The sequence below is a fragment of the Pleurodeles waltl genome, chromosome 3_2 (genome assembly GCF_031143425.1).
Source record: "Pleurodeles waltl isolate 20211129_DDA chromosome 3_2, aPleWal1.hap1.20221129, whole genome shotgun sequence".
In the NCBI taxonomy this organism is placed as follows: Eukaryota; Metazoa; Chordata; class Amphibia; order Caudata; family Salamandridae; genus Pleurodeles; species Pleurodeles waltl.
The window spans coordinates 29,835,004-29,854,486 of NC_090441.1; the positions used below are offsets into that span (position 1 = coordinate 29,835,004).

General features: G+C 43.4%; 1 protein-coding gene across 1 annotated transcript in view; it reads right to left on the minus strand.

The window, feature by feature from the left end:
• The window catches only part of SCIMP (SLP adaptor and CSK interacting membrane protein), a 151,182-nt gene that overhangs the window by 31,896 nt on the left and 99,803 nt on the right, over positions 1–19,483 (minus strand). Inside the window, exons 2-3 of the mRNA XM_069226666.1 lie at positions 12,772–12,894; positions 9,599–9,674 (exon numbers count right to left, since the gene is read on the minus strand). Coding sequence (XP_069082767.1) covers positions 9,599–9,674; positions 12,772–12,894 — 199 coding nt within the window. The remainder of the gene's footprint in view (positions 1–9,598; positions 9,675–12,771; positions 12,895–19,483) is intronic.

Sequence of the window (19,483 nt, forward strand, 5' to 3'; positions counted from 1 at the left end):
ATCAGGGTGGGGTAATGTGGTCTTATTACTTCTTCACAAGGCATGCTGCAGCATGTAGCATGCCTGTTAGACCTGGCCCTTTTCGCAGGGTTATTCCCAAACCTTTGTCTTCTTCCTCCTATTTTTCTGACCTGTGTTTGTTGACTTTAGGATTCTGGACACTTTACCACTGCTATCCAGTGCTAAAGCGCATATGCTCTCTGTTTAAAATGTAATGGGGATTGGTTTTTCCATGATTGATATATTTGATTTATTAGTAAGTGCCTAGTATAGTGTACCAGGTATGCCCAGGACCTGTAAATAAAATGCTACTAGTGAGCAAGCAGCATTGAATGTGCCACCCACATGAGTAGCTCTGCAAACATGTCTCAGGCCTGCCACTGCAGTGACTGTGTGGGCAGTTTAAAACTTCCATGTTGACCTGGCAAGTGTACCCACTTGCCGAGCCCAAACCTTCCTTTTACTACATATACGTCACCCCTAAGGTAGGCCCAAGGCAACCCTCGTAGTGTGTTTAAAAGGTAGGACATGTACTGGTGTGTTTTACATGTCCTGATAGTGAAACACTGCTAAATCTGATTTTCACTATTGCAAGGACTATCTCTCCCATAGGTAACATAAGGATTGTCTTGAAATATCTTTTAAGTGTAATTTCCTATTGAGCTTGAACTGAGCTCGCCTCCTGTTAAGAAGTCTCAGGGACATCAAAGACTTCATCTGCCAGTGCCTGGGCTCTTGTGCTCAAAGTTCTGGCTTGCCAAGAGTTGGTAATTCCAGTCCCCGGGCCCTTGGAAGTATGAACTAGTGACCTGAAGGAGAAAATGCACGCACTGACCAGCTATGGCTGAAAAATTGACACATCGCCTATCTCGCGACTGGAGAATCGACGCAGTGCCTGTTTCACTGCAGATCCATGAACCCAGACTGTCTGGATTTTCCACACATCATCCGAACTGAGGCTGCATGTCTGGAAATCAACACATCGTCTTTCCTTCAAGGAAAGAAGCGACGCATCACCTCCCCTACCATAATGAACTGAGACATCGCCTCCCATGCAAGGAAAGAATTGATGCCTCACCTTCCCTGTGCAGTAGGTAACTGTTGCACCACTGTGCTTTTCAGCACCTGACCTCCCCTGTGGCCCGCATCATCTTTGTTTTTGAGGCATCCCAGGTACTTTGTGCTACAAAGATACAATCATTGATTCTTATGGTTTAAGACTCATCTCAACTTTTAAAAAGTGATATCTTTACTTGAGTATGTTGGATGTTTGTTGTTTTGGTCTTGTTTTATTTAGATAAATATTGGCTAATATTCTAAATTGGTGCCGAGTCATTTTGTGGTGTTTTCACTGTGGTCCTGTATGTGTGTGTACAAATACTTTACACATTGCCTATGAGAAAAGCCTGTATTCTCATACCAAGATACCAAGGGGGTGAGCAGGGGTTATCTTAGCTGTGTGACTCCCTTACCCTGACTAGAGTGAGGGTCCCTGCTTGGACAGGGTGCAAAGCACCGCAACTACAGACCCCAGTTCTAACAATGCTCTTAAGGGGAGGCCAATGTGGAGTCTGGGAGACCACAGGTAGCACATTAAGCTTCCTTTAGATATATGCATCCTGACCACTGACGTGTTATCCCACAAGGCATAGCTGAGGCTGAGGTCTAAGAAGTCACATCTGAGAAGCAAGCTCTTACTTGAGCTGATGCTTTACCTGAAATGTTTTACTGTTGCCTGTCCAGCAAGGGCTGGAAAGGGAGGATATGCAAATCATGGCAGGTTACAGAGAGTGAGGCGAAGGAGAAAGGAGAATACCTCCACAGGCCAGGTAACAGTTCCTTCCTTTGACCTAGTATTGTCAGGAGTAGTGGAATAAGACATAACCCAGAGGCCAGAGGAATAAGCTTGCTTATTTACATTGCCTGTTTTACAAATGATGGGGCAGTGACAATTGAAATAAAATAGCAATCAGATGAAGTGTTAAGGTATCCTCAGCCCCAACATCTAAGAGAGGAATTCCGATTTGGTCAAGCGTCAACTCAAAGGCTCACCCGCTGTCTGTTGCATGCAAGTCCCTCTGCGAGGACAACCTGAGACAGGAGTTACAAATCAGGAGTATATGGGATAGAAACTAAGGCAAAATGCTTATGGATGATGAATGGAGCAAGTTAATGGCTTATGTTTGGAAAGCCTCGAGCTAACCCAGTTGTGACATTGTGGGGTCATCTACCTTAAGGGCTTGATTCAGCACTTGGCAGATGGCTTACTCCATCATAAGTATGATGGATATCTCAGCCACCTTATTACAAGGGGACTAGGAAATAATGCACTTGAAGGGACATCTGTCACATTTGTGACTAAGTACTTGTATTCCAAACTCTAAATGAGGCCCTAAATATCTACACAGAACATATCACCCACCTGATGTATTGGAAAAAATAAATATCCAGCTATGTTAGCAAATCAACCAAGATGTAAATCAGATGGGGCTGACCTACTACCTATGATTTAGTCATGCAGGACTGTACGAATGTTCTGGGAATGGTGGTCATTGTATTACAAGGAGTATTCGCTGATATAGTTAACTTGGAGATTAAACATAGTGTGATGGAGTTATACTCTTGTCCAAAGCAGAAGTGCATGCAATACCTTCTGACAGCTCCAGGGTTACTTTCGGCCAAAAGATGTATTACAATCCATAGGAAACAAGGTAGGGGCCCAGTATTAAAACTGTGGACCAAGGAGGTAAATGAATGGATGAGGGCAGAAGAAATACATCTGGTTGAGGTTCGAACAGACTCCAAATTGGGGACCAAATGTATGAAGTTCTTTTACATGTAAAAGGCTTTTTTGCCATGTACCATCCCTATTTTGCGAGTCGATAACCTTTTACCGACTCACAAAATATGGATTGCTTCCTCGCTATTAGGAAGCGGCATGCCAAGGGCATCCCTTCCTAATGGCAACTTGCAGGGCCATGTATGATTGTTTTGCGACCGTGAATGCGGTTGCAAAACAATTGCCGTTACCACCAGCTTCAAGTTGATGGTGACCCATTCGCAAATGGGAAGGGGTCCCCAAGGGATCCCTTCCCATTTGCAAATGGGGGTGCAAACATTTTTTAAGAGCAGGCAGTGGTCCCAGGGACATCTACCTGCTCTTAAAATATGAGATGAAATCTTTTCAGTTTTCTTTTTCGTACTGCATCCAATTTCCCTTTAAGGAAAACAGACTGAATTACAAAAAACATTGATTTATTTAAAAAGCAGTCACAGACATGGTGATCTGCTGACCCCAGCAGGCCACCATCCTTGTGACTGTAGCCATTCGGAATGGGTCAGCAATTTGCAACCTGCCTCATGAATATTGATGGGTCAGGTCCACTTCTTGTAGACCGTTGGCTACTGCCTGTAGGCCAGTGTTAACCCAGGCAGAGCATGGGCCACTCCGAGCAGGTTAGGAGCCACTTGTTGTAGGCTAAAGGGCACTGTACAGGCAATTGTGACTACTTTGAGGCCAAGGCATGGCCCAGATAAAGAAGTGCAAAGAAAGTAAAGAGGTGATTGCATACATGCAATTGTTAGTTGTGGAATTGTGTGGGGTACAATATGTGGTGTGGAGTGTATTTGTGTAGTGGAATTATGTGGCATGCTGGATATATAGGGATGAGAGCTGCATAGAATAGATAGAAAGGAAGATCAAGAGGGATAGGTACCTTATTTAGGAAGTGGTTAACAAACTTGAGACAGAAGCTATGTTGATATTTAAGTGATACATTATGTGGCATTGGGGAGACTTTTTACAGATGGTACTATCTTGGTACTAGAGAAGGGGTCTTTAAACTGGGGGGGAAGCCCCCCTAGGGGGGCCTCAAGTGATCCCAGGGGGGACACCAGTCTCTAGCAAAAAGAAGCCTTATGCTGCTAAAAGAGCTTTGTTTTGAAGTGGAAATGAGTGGCAGTAAACCGCTCTGTAATGGGCCATTACTAACATCTTTTGTCATATATATTCAAGCTGGGTGTTTGTGCCAAAAAGGAAGGGATTCCAAATATTATTAAAAATTCTCACCCCCCACAATTTCTAATAATCACACTGTGAATACTTTTACACATTAGTAAGGCCTGCCTGACCAGAATAATATGTTTAGCAAGCAAGTATTTGAATAACATTTTAATAAGCGAACAGAACTTAACTGCAATGTTGAAATAAGCCTAGACATATTTAAGCATCGCCAACTTGATAGAATAATTGTGAAACATTCAGAGGGGGCCTGATTATTTTTTTTTCCACTGGGAGTTCACACCATTAAAAAGTTTGAAGACCACTGTACTTGAGGCATTGCAGTCATAGCTGTTATGCATTACCTATGAAAAATATTTTCTTATTGACACATTTTTTATTAAATTATCGCTTGCAATGCACTGTGGTGATCAGTGCTGGTAGTAACCTGGGATATGATGACCACTAATCTAATTTCATTTGATATAGTTATTATTACAACAGTATAAAAAAGGTTGGATACCTTATAAAAAAGTTTGGAGATCCCTGCTGTTTTTGGAGAGCAGCGTGAGTATGATATTTAATTGAAAAAACAACAGAAACCAAGTGTATAGTTTGAGTCAGGGTATCCACATCCCCTTTCTAAAAGCTGTGTATAAAAGTGGGATCAAAGTAATCCCAATTTGTTCTAGTTTTATTTATTTTTTATAATGGAAGGGATGTTCTGGAGGTTAGTGAAAGGACTGATGTTATAATATAGAGATGATAAAAGGTACACTTAGAGGTATTGGAATTGTAGATGTGGGAATATTGGATGGGCATTACAGATTACTGGGAGATGGGAGATGGGGATGAAAGTATCATAGTTATGATGGCCTGGAGTACAAGAGTGGGGGCATAGAAGAGATCAAGTGGGATGGGATGACATGGAATGGAAAGTACCAAAGACACTGTAGACAAGATTCATGGAATGTAACAGAAGAGAGAGTGCTTGTGAAGGTGATGTAAGAGAATGTTCTATGATTCTGAGGCGGCAAATGAATTGCGTGGTTAATTTCTGTTACTATTAATTCATTGGCCATATTGTTCTCTAATTAAATCTTCACTTGAAGATCACACACAAAAATTGCAAAACGGTACTATGCAACTCTTCATACCAAAACACATAAAACTGAAATCAGGCATCTTGCTATTCAGGAATAGGTCTCCCTTTGCAAGAGTTAGAGCTATTGGCGTTATAACTGACAACATCTTAAATCTATCTTTGGGCACCTGTTTGTTTGTGCTACACAGAGTTTGTTTATAGGACAACCTCATATATCAACAGTTTTGGATTACACTTCAACATTCTAGGTTAACATGACCGAGATAAGCATGGACCGTATCAATGAATTCTCCCCTTTGGCTCCAAGTGCTAGTGAAAAATAACATTTGAATTAGAGAACAGCAAAGAAAATCTGGCCATCTCAGAGTATCTTGGCTGCTGCTCAGAGTAAGGGCTACTTCAATCTAAAAAAATAGTTTGTCTGCAGGTCACTGATCCAGCCATTCCAATCTATGCATGGTTTTCTTGTGAACATAGATAGGCCCACCAAACATTTCTGTGTTAGGTCCAAGGTGGTTGTACCAGCAAACAGCAGAAAGTTTATCAATAGCTGAGTAAGAAGCACTAGAACATAGCACATTACACCAGAAGTCAAATGTTGGGAGCTAGGGTGGCCACCTCAGGCAGTTTTTTTGACCAGCCTGCCCAATGTTTTTCGATGTAGGCCAAGAAAGAAACGGGGCAGTCCCAGTGGGAGCAGAATGGCCTACTTCAAATAATTCACCACACATTTTGATGACAGAGAAAAGAAACAAGTTTCATTTGTAGATCAAACTGAAATAAATAGGATCAGGTTAGAAACAGAAAAGGTGTGTAATAAATTCAAAACAGCTTAACATTACAAGCATTTAAATTAAACGACTGTTGCAGAATTGCAACTTACGCACTTGTTGTATTTAACTCTTTTAAACTGCATACTCTCTTCAAGAATGCCCACTCATTCGTGGATATCACGGTTCACCAGGGATGTACCACAAGAAGCGCAACTGAAAGGGAAAAATAACTTTTCTAAAGAGGATGTAACTGACAGAGCTGCCGACTTTGGAGCTGGGGAAGAAAGTTTGAGTCTCGCCATCAGCTCATCATCCTGTGATTCTGGGCAAATCACTTAACCTCCCCACGCATACGAAAAATGAATGTGTCCTTGTATAAAGTACCTGGTGTTCATGTAAAGCGCTCCATTACCAATGGGTTGAGTTTGCACAATATATTAAACCGCAAAAAAAAGTACTTCGGGGTAGCAGACTCCTCTGCTTCTGTGTGCTTTTCTACCCTACCAGCCGCCATGTGTGTATGAGAGAAGAGAACATGGAGGGGTAGATTCTTGCATGAAAAGGTCACCGGCACTGAAGTCCGTATACACAAATGAAAGCCTCCAGCATACAAAGGCCAGAGCTAAAAAAGGATGCAAATCTTGGGGGGAAAAAAAGGAAAGCCTTGGAGAGGGTGTAAATAAATGCCTCTCAAATATGGACTGCTTGGACAGCTGACAACACGGATGCAAGGTTCAGCTAGAGTCTGTGATATTACCTCAGTATACCAGGAGACAGCTGCAGAGGGCTTCCCTGAGAGAGGGCCTCTCACCCTCCCCTGAACGTGCTTTTGTTCTGAATGAACTTCATTGGTCACCAAGCCCCTGCAGCCAGTGGGCATCTGTTCCTCTCCACCCAGCGTAATCTGCCTGGGCTGCCGGCTAGACAGCCCTCAATCATGCGGTAATGTGCAGACGATGAGAGATGCTGGGATGCAATTTTCAAGTCAACTGCAGCAGTTACCATAAACAGAGCAGCGCCATGGTTTATGGTATCACAGATGCCACTATAGAAAGTAATGAGTGTGACATCCTTGGCCCTTTTACAAAACCCATAAAAAGGACAAATGGTTTTGAGAGATGATGTGGCAGCACTCACTTAGCATAATTAATGTGTACGGGGTGCCCCTTGAATCTGAGCAGTCACGACTTGTGTGTGGGCTATACCACTGGGATTCATGGCTCAACGAAAGGGCACCATCTGCCGAAGGAGGAGCACATTGTTTTAAACAGTTGTGCCAGCACTGTGAACACACATCTGGGACAACTATGTAGCGCTACCCACTGTCTTGGTAATATGCACTGATACATCTTCAACAGGAAGCCCATTCCAGTGCCCACAGCTGGGTCTCAAGATACAGGTGGCTTTAGGTTGAAAAACATCTAAGCGCTGGGAGGAGGGCAGAAATAACAAGCAACACTCACAGTCTTTGAATGCACAGCAAATGTGACCAGATAAGATTTACAGCCCTGTTTACAGCAGTGATGAGTATGACAAGCACTCCTCTCTAGTGCTCCAGATGAAAGATCAAAGCAGTCCCTGAACACATCTTAAAATGGTGAACAGTGTATTTCGATTTAGTTTATCCGATCTCTCGGGAGGAGACAAAAAAGAAAAAAGGTGGGACAAAGAGTAAGATTGCGCAGTAGCAACCAAGGATTTTTAAAGGACACTGGCATACACAAATCACAATGACTGGCTGAATCTCACAAACAATCTACAACAGGTCCCTTATCTACAGCGCAAGTGCTGTAGATAAGCGACAGGCAAGTGAACGGTATAACAGAGCAAGTGCAAGCAGTTGGCAATGACCTGGGCCTCTGTGGCACAGTGGAGACAGGGAAAACACTCTGGTACCAGGAAACTCCCTCAGCCAGAGTAGCCATGTGGACCAAAATCATGTGATACACCAGCAGTGAAGCCTGGGCATCCTAGGCCATAATACAAACAAGTAAAATGTGCCCCAGGCCGGTGTTACATAGACAGATATAAATTGGGTAAAGCAGGTCTTTGACACTCCTGGACTCCGGTGGCACTGCACCTGCTGCACTCATGACAGCTGCGCCCCTGTTTGTGGTGGGTCTCCACGTTCCTCATTGTTTCTGTCTTTCATTCTCGCGTCCCCATTTTCACCTCTCTCTGTCTTCCCTACTTTTCCCTCCCTTTTATGCCCTGTTCCATATCCCCTTCATGCGTCTCTCTTTCCTTCTTTTGTCTTTCGCAGGTCCTTATCTCCTTCATTTCTTCTCTCTCTAATGTGGTTTTCTTTCCCCTTTCTTTTCATCTCCCCTTGCCTTTTTTGCTCATTATAATGGCCTTTTTCTCTCAACCATACTGGCTTTTGTCATTCTCCTCTCCTTTCTGTCTTTTTACTCCCCTTTTTTCTCTCAATCCTTTCTTCTCTCTTCGCCAATTCTCATCTACTCCCTTTGTTCCCTTCGTCCTGTCACCCTCCCAGAAGAGTAAACACAGAATCAGGTCTCAGGCAGGCTCAATGTTTAACAAAATTTGAACGGGCGGCCTCTAAAATGCCTGCAGCTTGTACAGGGCAGAGTCCCTTGCAGGCCGTGGAGCCCAGTGCCACTGCACCAGCTGCACCACTGGTTTATGCCTGATGTGCTGCTCAAGTACACGTCTTTTCCTTTTAATTGTGGGACTTGTAGTCCCGTTTTAAATTGGAAGAAACAAGACTGAAAACTCCAGAATTCAAAGACAAAATACTTGGACTGAAGTACATCAAATATAAACCTTGAAAACTTGGTCGGACTGCCTTCAAACCATGCGATTTATTTAGATATTATCCTGCTGGATTCTGGTACTTGTAGTTTATTCTATTCACATTAACGTTGAGATCTAGCCTGTCTCTCAGCATGCAAAAGGCTGGTGTCAGGCGGCTGAAGGTGGGTGAACAAAACATGGACACCCTTCGAAGTGAAATGAGGTCAATATGGTGCTGGCTCTTCTGGATCCCTGGTGGTAAAATACCCTTTGTACCCAGTGCTTAATTTGTGCTTCTGGTGCTGAGCAACGGCACTTATTTTTGAGGGCCGGCGCTTGATTTTCTGCCTCAAACATTTATTGCGACCAAAAGACACGTTTGGGAAAGAGGGAGGAAGAGAAAAACGAAAAAAGCGTCACAAAAAGAGAGAGCAGAAAGCTGCATGGGTGAGTTGAAGGGGCAGAGAGTGGCAGTAAATGGATTAAAGAGGCCCAAGATGGCTTAATGATTACGCTGCCTCGGTATTTCATGCTCGCACATTTAATTGCAGCAGTCACGCGGTTAAGAGGATTGCTCTGGGCACCGGCACGTTTTTATTTTCAAATTAAGCACTGTTTCTGCCACCATAATTCCATGAATTTCTAACTCCTTTAATTTACAGTCTTGCTACTGTATAGCATTGTGAATGCAACTGACGTGATTTACTTTATGTTGACGTTTTTCATTTGTTTTCTTTTATTTGATAGAAACAAAATTAAACTAAAGTGTTTACATTGTATTGGCTATTTCTTCAAATGTGAATTGACTATTGTACAGTGCTCTCTTGACAGACTTAGATTCTTTTTTTTTAAACTAAATACATAAATATACCCTCCTCATCGTTTATTGAAGTGCAGTCAAGGAGTTGTTGTCACTATCTCTATCACTAAAACAATGCACATATATTCAGCAGATCTACTTACTCGGAGGTTAGAGCATGCTGCTTTCCTTCGTGTTTCCTCCTCACAGTGAAAGATTTTGAGAACCTTTGACTGAAACCTTCAAAACATCAGAAATTAATTATTGTTGAGGCAAAACAGACATAACTGGGTAATAAAGTGTTGCTTATCTGCAAAAATCAACTTTAAAGTAGTACTGTGGTCATCGCAACTTGCGTTGTATTAAGGCAATGTGATCTAGGCTCCCTTCCCCACGAACAAGGAAATCAAAAACGGAGTTTAACTTAATAAAACTTTTGGCCCATATTTATGAAAAATTATGTAAAACTACGCTGACGCAGTTTTGTGTCATTTTTCTTAACGCCGGCTAACGCCATTCCTTAGAGCCATCTTTGCACCATATTTATGAAATGACGCAAGATGGCGCTAAGGAATGGCTAGCGTTTAAAAAAAAAGATGCTAGCAGGTCAGGGATGGCGTAAGGGAAAATGGCGCTAGTGGGTCTAAAATGGCTTTAGGCTGGTTAGTGACAAAAAATATGCCGCTAACCAGCCTAGTGTCATTTTTTGATGCCCAATCAGGCAAAAAATGATTCCTGAGTAAGTGTAGACAGGAGTCATTACCACCAGCTCAATGCCCACCACAGGGGACTAGTGCACATACCCAGTGACCCTTGTAAGTGGCCCCCAATGGTACTTACAAAAATTAAACTTACCTCAACTTACCTGGGATGGGGTACCCCTTCTGTGGTGTGGGTGGTGGTGTTCCTGAGGCTAGGGGTGGGCATCTTTGTGGCCATTCCATGGTGTTCCTCCATGGAAATGGGCCTACCTGCACCCTAACGCCTGGTCTGACCCAGGCGTTAAATAATGGCGCTAAGTGGGCTTAGCACCATTATCAAGGCATGCCTCTTCCTTGAGCGTCGTTTCTGCGCCTGGAGATAACTATAGCACTAGGGGACTAGTGTTGTATTTAGGACGGAAACGCCTACATTGCATCTCATTGACGCAAGATGGTTTCACGCATCCTAAACCTTGTGTTAACTCCAATATTTTGACGCTAGACGGGCCTAGCGACAAAATATAAATATAGAGTTAGGTTAGCGCTGTTTTAGAGCCAAAATTAATGGCGCTAAAGTGGCACTAACAATCCGTAAATAAGGGCCTTAGTTTTTTTTTATATATATATATTTATAGATGGATAGATAGATATTTGCTATTTTATAAAGTAACACATATTGAATACATTGCTGCTCCAGAGTACAGACAACACAGTGATGGGAGTCCTGGAAAGAAGGGTTGAAGGAGAAAGATTTTGAGAGAGGAGGAAAACAAATGAGGATTAATTTAAAGAGGAGGGGAGAAACTCAATTTTTCTCAAGCTATTCAGCTTTATGGTTAGAAAGTTTCATTGTAAGACACCTGGCTAGCCAAAAGTTTCTCCTAGTTCATGAGTTCTAAGAACTCGATTGTGACTAGTGAGGAAATCCCATCTCCAGCACAAATGTCTCTCTGCACCCGAAACAGGATTCCAACCCTGATGGAGATTGCACATCCCTTGAGTTTCTGCCGGCTTGATTTTTGCCATGTCAAGCAAAAGGTGGGCAAATAATGCATATTCTAAGGATGACTAACATGTGCCCACTGGCACGGTATTCCTCATTCTGAGGTGTGGAATGGGGTAGCAAACCTCACACTTTACAATCACAAGACCACACAATTTTTGGGCCTTTTATAATGGAGCCTGGTGGGCAGGGGTGACAACTTGAGCATGGATACAGGAGGTATACTAATGATTGACTGGGAGCTGAAGGTATTTGTGCCTAGCCCTCCAAAAGGAGCAGTGTGTTAGCCAGATTGTAGTGTCTAGTCTGCTAGCAACAGGGAGGCAATGTAGTTCTTGTAGTATAGGCGCAGCTCGAGATGTGTTGTTTCACAGTACATGAGCCAATCAATGGACCGTTGCAGTCCTTGATGACATGAACTTTTCTGTAACATTCGCCAGGGGCATAACACAGGACCCTGCAGCCCCTGAGGCTGGGGTGGTGGGAGTGTTGGTGGCCCCAGCTCTTCAGAGTAGCCCCCCTCAGGCCATAGGCAATGAATATCTGTGACATTTGGGAGACTCAGGGGCCTCTCATCACATTCTGGAGGGAGGGCTCCATCATTTTGCATTACCCCACTGGCATTCACTATTATTTTCTATATATAGTACTGAATTTACCAGGTTCTAGGCCTTTTGCTGTTGCCGTTGGGACATTGTCTTTGTCATTCTAGGCATCCTTGTGAAGTTGTGTTTGAAAACCTTCCATGAAAATATGTGGATGTTGGAATTCTGTTACATTGTGTGTTAGTCTTTTCAGTCTCGGTCTGTGAGTCGTATATTCAGTTTCTCAATGTCAGTGCATTTCATCGCGAAGTGCAACTGTGTTTCTTTTCCCAGTGTGTGTGTTTTAAAACAATGCTACACGAAGACCCCTCTTAACCCAGCTGAACAAACCTACAATATCTATCTGGAGGTCAGTGCCAATGAGGAGCTTCAACATCACCAGACTGGAAATTAAACGCTGCAGGAAGGCGAAAACAAGAAAAACAGCCTTCTCAGCCACATCCTAAGGTTCTGGAACAACATCCCCTCTGGCATCAGAACAGCACTAACCCTTCTATAATTCAGGAACAAACGGATCCCTCATCTCTTCAAAGTGCACTACCCTAGATAGTCCAACTTCTCAACCCTCCCACTAGATTGACCTTCCTGACCTTTCCCCGCAGGCCCCCTTGTTTCGCCACCGGGCCACACCCACTGTGCAGCACTGTGTTGCTAGTCAGCTCGGTTTGTGCTTTAGATCCACCAAAAGATGCAAACATATAAATATTTTTTCTATATATTTTCACAGCTTTTATATCTCCTCATATCAATTATATATTCTGCACACTGTGCATCATATATATACTGCCTATATGAATAAGAAGTAATATTGGCTAAAGCAACCCCATGGCTCCATGCCATCAGGGACACCATATTCCAGTTCATCTACAGACCATTGCTCTCTACAAGCGATACACCTGGTTGGATGTAGATGAACCATGACTACAACTTCCAGAATTCAATGAGTTGATATATAAATGCTGAGGGCAGGAACATGGCAGCAATGGACTAACCTGGTAAATTTATGCTCACTTGCTCTAAACACTCACCTCTGTAGAGCTGGGTCCTACACACGCAGACCATGATGATGCTGATGATGGCAGAGACCAATACGATGCACAAGATCAGGATTACCCAAAAGTAGTTCCGCACCCATTTTATCACTGCCCCACCTGAAATGAAAAACAATTCATCAGTGCTTACCCCGAGCCCAGCAACAATACCCTTCCTATAAAGCAGCCCCGCTTCCCAGACAGGAACGCTGTATACATCTTTGACGTAATATTAGCAGTTTTCTAATACATATCATCAACATAAAGAATAAGCATTTTCTTTTCAGTGGAGAGTAAAAGAAAATGTTTTATTCCATGCTGCTGTACGAGTTTAGGTAAGCAAAATGCTCGGTTGATAAATGTAGCAGAAGTTAGATCACTACTTCTAAAGATCAAAATATTTTATTTGAAAGAAGTTTACGCACCTTTGAAATAAGGATTGTTGTTATGATGATTAATATTATTATTCTGAGTTGTAGTAGCATTAGTAAGTAGTAGTAGTATCAAATTCAATGATACTCATGCAGGTAGGATGAAGAGAGGGTATAGTACAAAAGAGAGGTAAGTAAGAGGCCGAGGTTACGCTAAAGACTGTGAGAGAGGCCCGCCACACTGACTCTCCTCAACAACAGTGTCAGTGGTAGATCCTATGAAATGGAGAAATAAGAAGAATAGAGGTGGCGGGAACGAAAGTGGATTAGGTTTGTGAGCATTGTGGGAGTGGTCCAGGCGATCTCTTGAAGCAACTCAGTGCACACCTGATACCCCTTATTCTAAGGCTCATGTAGTCAGTCTTTAAGATCTGATAGATATTCATAGGTGGGAATTACTCCACTCAGATCTCCAGTTTGGAGGTGATGGTGGTCAGTTTGGTGATCACAGGACTTGTGCTCTTTGATGTGTCCCTATTTTCATTTGTAAATGTGACACCAATGTGCATTTGCACTTTTAACTTTTTGTTGGTTCCAACCAGACCTCTCCCCATACACCAGGAAACATATTTTACTCTGACCTGAGTGGGAAACTACATACCAGGAGTAAGTCTATATGTGTTTCCTGTGTGGGAAACTACCAGCAAGGGGTATTTGAGTATCCACAAACACTTGTATGTCACAATATCAAGGTCAATAAAGTAGGCCTTGACAAATATCTACGCCACAATATAGACTACTAATTTATCACTAATGTAAGCAAATGTAAGGAATTATAGATCTACTTACCTTAACTCCATCTACTGACTTTAATAATATATTGGTAGTGGATACTGTAAGCCAAAACTGTTGCAGGACAATATTATTGACTTCGATATTGTCGCATACAACTGTTTCAACCATGCTATTGCGATTTCCCATCCACACAAACATCCTAGATTGTTAGTGTTTCTTTATTCCTGAAAGCCCAAAGGAGAGGCCACAAGCTCTAATGGTCAATTTTGAGAATTGGAAATTGCATCATGCTGGTGGGTTTTTCAAATTTACTGTAAGAACTTGGAATAATTTTTTAGGTGGGTGACTACCCAGCTCAAGGAATAATTACGACCTGTGTCAGGGTGAACCCTCAAAGTCACTACATAAACTTGAGCTAAACCCCTTGGTAGCTATGGTTCAGAACAGAAAGGCTTAACTTAGAGCAATGTGTAAAATATTTATGCAGTACCAAAACAGTAATAAAGTTGAATAAAAAATAATAAACTTTCCAAACAGAATTAGACTAATAGAATAATCATTAATATTCAAAATCAAACTAAAGCGACAAAAATTCAATAAAGGAATCCAGAGACATGTACTTTAAAGATTTTACATAGGAGTAGCACCAAAAAGCATTATGTGTGGGTCGGATACACCAACCAGGTTTGTCCTTGTAGGAGGCTGGCCTGGTGTGTGGTAGACACCTATGGTGTTAGCACCTTATACCAGGTCTAGGTAACCCTTATTAGTAAGTGTTACAGGAAGCCAAGGATCTCTAGTGGTAGCTGTGGTGTCTTCCCTGACCTACTATTCGCCTTGCATAGCCAGCATTGCTGCGACCGTTTTTATTGCAACCAGTACTCGTGTGTTCTGCATGAAATTTGTCACGTGTGCTGTGGTTTGCTGTGGATTATCTTCTCACCGTCAATTTTGGTCTGTTTATGTTATTGTATTTATTGTAGGTCCTCCCCAGGTATTCCCTTGGTTAAGGTAGGCCCTTCCCTTTTTTCCCCCCTTTTCCTACTGCGATTATTTCTGCAGCGCGCAATAAGCATTTGCAACAGGGATCCAACGCCCTGATGAATGCCCAGAGACCCTCCATAGCTCAATCATAAGGGCAGAAACATGTCGGCTACTTCTTTTAGATAGGTGACCTTGTGAGTCATTGCTCTCACACTGGTTCCCCACTTCTTTTAATCACACCACACAGAACCTTCTATTAAACTCACCCTGGTATCTGAGTAGGTGTTTTTATTCCCATAGCACAGCTGGATCCCTTCTTTCCAGAAATCAAATTAATTTACGCACTCCCTCCTGTTCTTTTAACAGTGAGGTTGAGTCCGCCCAGGTGGTATTGTCCTACCTGGGTGGGGCTAGGTGGTCATATGATGAAGCATGACACTATATAGTGTGTGAGACCACCTAGTCCGTAAAGGAAATCCTCCTCTACAGACCTCATACCACCCCACTTTCCATCCACATTTTACCTTTAGTCGAGGTACAAGACTGGTCTAGTGTCGCAACTGGCACACTATCAATCTACTTATAGTTGCCAAAACCCCGTACTCTCTTTTGTGATTTAGTATTATGTTTGGGGAGTCGAGTACGGCGTGTGTCCTTTCCCGCTCCCTCATACTCTCCCTTTGTGTATTATCAGCTGTGGTGAGCAGCCACGACTCATCTAGGAGGAGTGTGAAGCACTTGCAATACCACAGTAGTCACTTAGGGGCATATTTATGCTCTCTCTGCGCTGAACGTGCATCCAAAATTTGGACGCACATTCAGCGCAAACCTTGCCCCATATTTAACTTTGACGCCCGAGCCCGCGGATTTCAAAATCCCGCCGTGTGCGTCATTTTCTGGATGCGGAAAACCGCCTTGCGTTAATCATATGCAAAGTAGGTGTTCCTGTCCAAAAAGTCACTTAAACGCCCATGCGTCGTATTTATGCTTCCAGGCAAAAATCCTGCACGGCCGGGAGGCGGAGTCAAAAAATGACGCACAACCCGATTAGCGTATAAAATTAACGCCTGGGTCAGGGCAGGCGTTAAAATGGGGCAAACACACCTGTATTTAATCAGAACACACAGAAGCAACAGCAGAGCAGCAAAAGGGAGACATGGAGGTGCTTCTCATCCAGCGTGAACGCAGACGCAGAGCACAGCAACAACAACAACAGCTACCACAACACCAGCAGGGACCCCAAAGGCAACGCAGAAGGCAGGAGAGGATATTCCGCACCAGGACAACCTTTCATGGCCTCAGGGAACATGACATCTTCCAGAGGTACAGGTTGAACTGGCAAGCCATTCAGCAGCTGCTGCGCAACACTGAGCCACAGCTGGCACCCAGCTTGCTGACACCCCACACCATCCCAACAGAAACCAAGCTGCTAGCTGTACTTCACATGTTGGCAAGTGGCTCCTTTCAAACCACCGTCACCCTGGTTGCCGGTATATCACAGCCATCATTCTCCGCCTTCTTGCCCAAAGTACTGGATGCCATCATCGGACTCACACCCCGCCACATCTGCTTCCCAAACACACCGCAGAAGCAGCAGGAGACCAAACAGGTGTTTTATCTCATTTATGGATTCCCACACGTCCTTGGTGCCATTGACTGCACACATGTACGCCTTGTGCCACCTCATGCAACTGAACACCTATACCGCAACAGGAAGCACACACACTCCATCAATGTGCAGGCCATTGTTGATCACCAAGGATTGATCACCAGTATTGTGGCAAAGTATCCTGGGAGTGTCCATGACTCATTCATCTTCCATCACAGTACCATCAATCAACACTTCCAGGATGGACAATATGGCAATGGACTACTTGTTGGTAAGTACAGAAACCTACTTATGTACACACAGCACAGCAACCCTCTAGGACACACAACACATACACCACAACAGCAACATGTGGACAGGAACACACTGAGGTTGTGACACCGCTAGCCATGTTTGATAGGTCTGCAGTGAACGTGTCACACATCTGAAATCAGTGTAGAGTCTAATGTCAATACGTGAATGATCACAACGTATGGAGAGGTTTGGCTAATTGTCACCTTGCAAAATGTAAGCGTCTCACTGATGTTTAAATTAATCCATTGCATATGTCTAAAGGTATGGGATGTCCAGGGTACATAAATGCTAATGTGTTACTATCACTGTCAATTTGAAACTGTGTATGGAACTATCATCTCACCCCCAGTGAAGACACACGGACACCTGTATCACAAGTCACAGTGCTAGGGAGTGCACACTGTACTGCAAATCCCAAAACATACTGCTGACAACCGGTCAGCAGGCAAACACTCGTTCAGCCAAGGAAACAACCCAATGCAGATGGTACATCCTAGAAGCCTAGGAATCAACACAATAACACAAAAGAGCCACAGACAACACAAGACAACTACTGCCATGCAAGGTGATATGAATGGGGCAAGCTACGTCAACATGATCCCAATCATTTTCTCTTTCAGCTGATCAGGGGTATGGGATCCAGCCATGGATTATGACACCATTTGGCAACCCAAGCACTGCAGCAGAGTGTGCCTACAATGAGGCACATAGGAGGACATGCACCATAGTCGAGAGGACCTTTGGCATCCTCAAGTTGAGATTCAGGTGCCTTGACATCACTGGTGGCAGCCTCCTATATTCACCAGAAATGGTCTTTAAGATCATTTTAACATGTGCCATCATGCACAACAATTGTATATGAAGGAACATTCCCCTATTAGAACTAGAGCCACAAATGCCTGAAGAGGAGGAAGAGGAGGATGCTGGCCTGCAGCATCAGGGGGAAAAATAAAACACAGCTGCTGGATTGCGTAGGGGCCAACATATTGTGAACAATTTCTTTTGAAACAACTCACCATCACCACTGTAGCAACATATGTAAATAAACACTGATAATAATCACCATGTCATGGTCTGGCCAATCATTTTTGCTCACCTTTATCTCTAACTATCAGAATAAGAGTGTAGCCCCATGGAACATTGCTGACATACCGATCAGGACACAGAAAATTCCAAAGCAATTGTGATGCGTATTATACAACAGTCACATACAGACACACTGTAAATGACATGTATCCTGTACATTTCACCTTTGAAGGGCAACAGCAGAGGACCACACCTATTTCACACATACATGTTGGCAACATGGTTCATCGCAGCATATGGCACATAACTAAGACACCATCAGTCAATAAGGGAAAAAAATGCTTCATACATGAGGCAATGGATGTGCTATTGCATTGGTAACAGGAATGTATGACCAGACCCTTGACAGCAGTAAGTCGTACTGCACCTATCTTTGCAAGGACTATCTGTGACTAGAGTTCCATATAAGCAGAACATAGACAGCAAAAGTGCCACACCTATGACAAGCATTGCGCACATGACATGCCATGTACATGTCAGCCCATGCCCTAACTCCTGACACACCCATGCTCCTGGTCTCACCCCACCTGTCTTAAGAGGTCCCTGGAATGGTAATATGTGTACCCAGATATTCCCTCCTCTACACACACACAGACTAGCAATAGTAATCCAGTGTGCTTCACCCTTTCGTATGGTATGCCATAGTCCTAGTACATCTGACTGCATGGACGTCAGGTCAAATAATGCACTGGCTTGTAGTTTCTAAGCCCTGTTATCAGCTGTAGATTGCTTCCCATGTGAAAGGTACTGGTGGCCATTTGAACTCAAATCTCACCTACAGGACTTGTGAGAAACTGATGCAGCACACACCTGTGAGCACCTCCATGCAGACCACCCATTTGAACATGCACTGCCCTTGCAGATGCTTGGAACAGCATAGATTTGTCAATTACACTGTTATGCATTGCTAGAAAAATAAGCTGTGTGACACAGCCCTTGGGTTTATGTGTCACCTTCCAAAACACCGGACAAACACAGTTTTCCATGTCAACTGTCTTGTTCTTCATCCGACCAGTCTCAGTCAGACCACTGAGTATGTACCTTGTGAAATTGCTGGATCCTTATTGACCCTGCACCCTGTCAGCCTGACTGGCACCTGTCTGTGCGTTACCCTAAAGGTTCCTTGTGGCTACATATGTAGCATACTTGCTTTCGCAACCCTCACATTCCTCCGGGTGTATTTTGTCAGGTGCCTCCTCAATGCATACACAAATACATTGTATAGCTTAATCTGCTTTTTTATTGTACCATAATTGTGCACTTGTCTCCAAATACCCAAATCATGGCCTATCCCTTGTCTGGGTCTCATGTATGCATGAGCGACAAAGTGTGACAGTGTACCAGGGCCGTATGCAGGGATTGGATATGGTGCCTCCAGCAGAACCAGCAACCTCTGAAATTGTGCATGAAAATTCCACATATGTTAGGACCATGACAGTTCACACGCTGAATCAGATTGCTCACAACATATTGATGGCCTGTGCGTGCAGAATAGCTGCAAGATTAATCAACACAGAGGCTATGATGATCCCAGATGCAGTGGGAACTTTACAGGCCAACCTGTGTACAA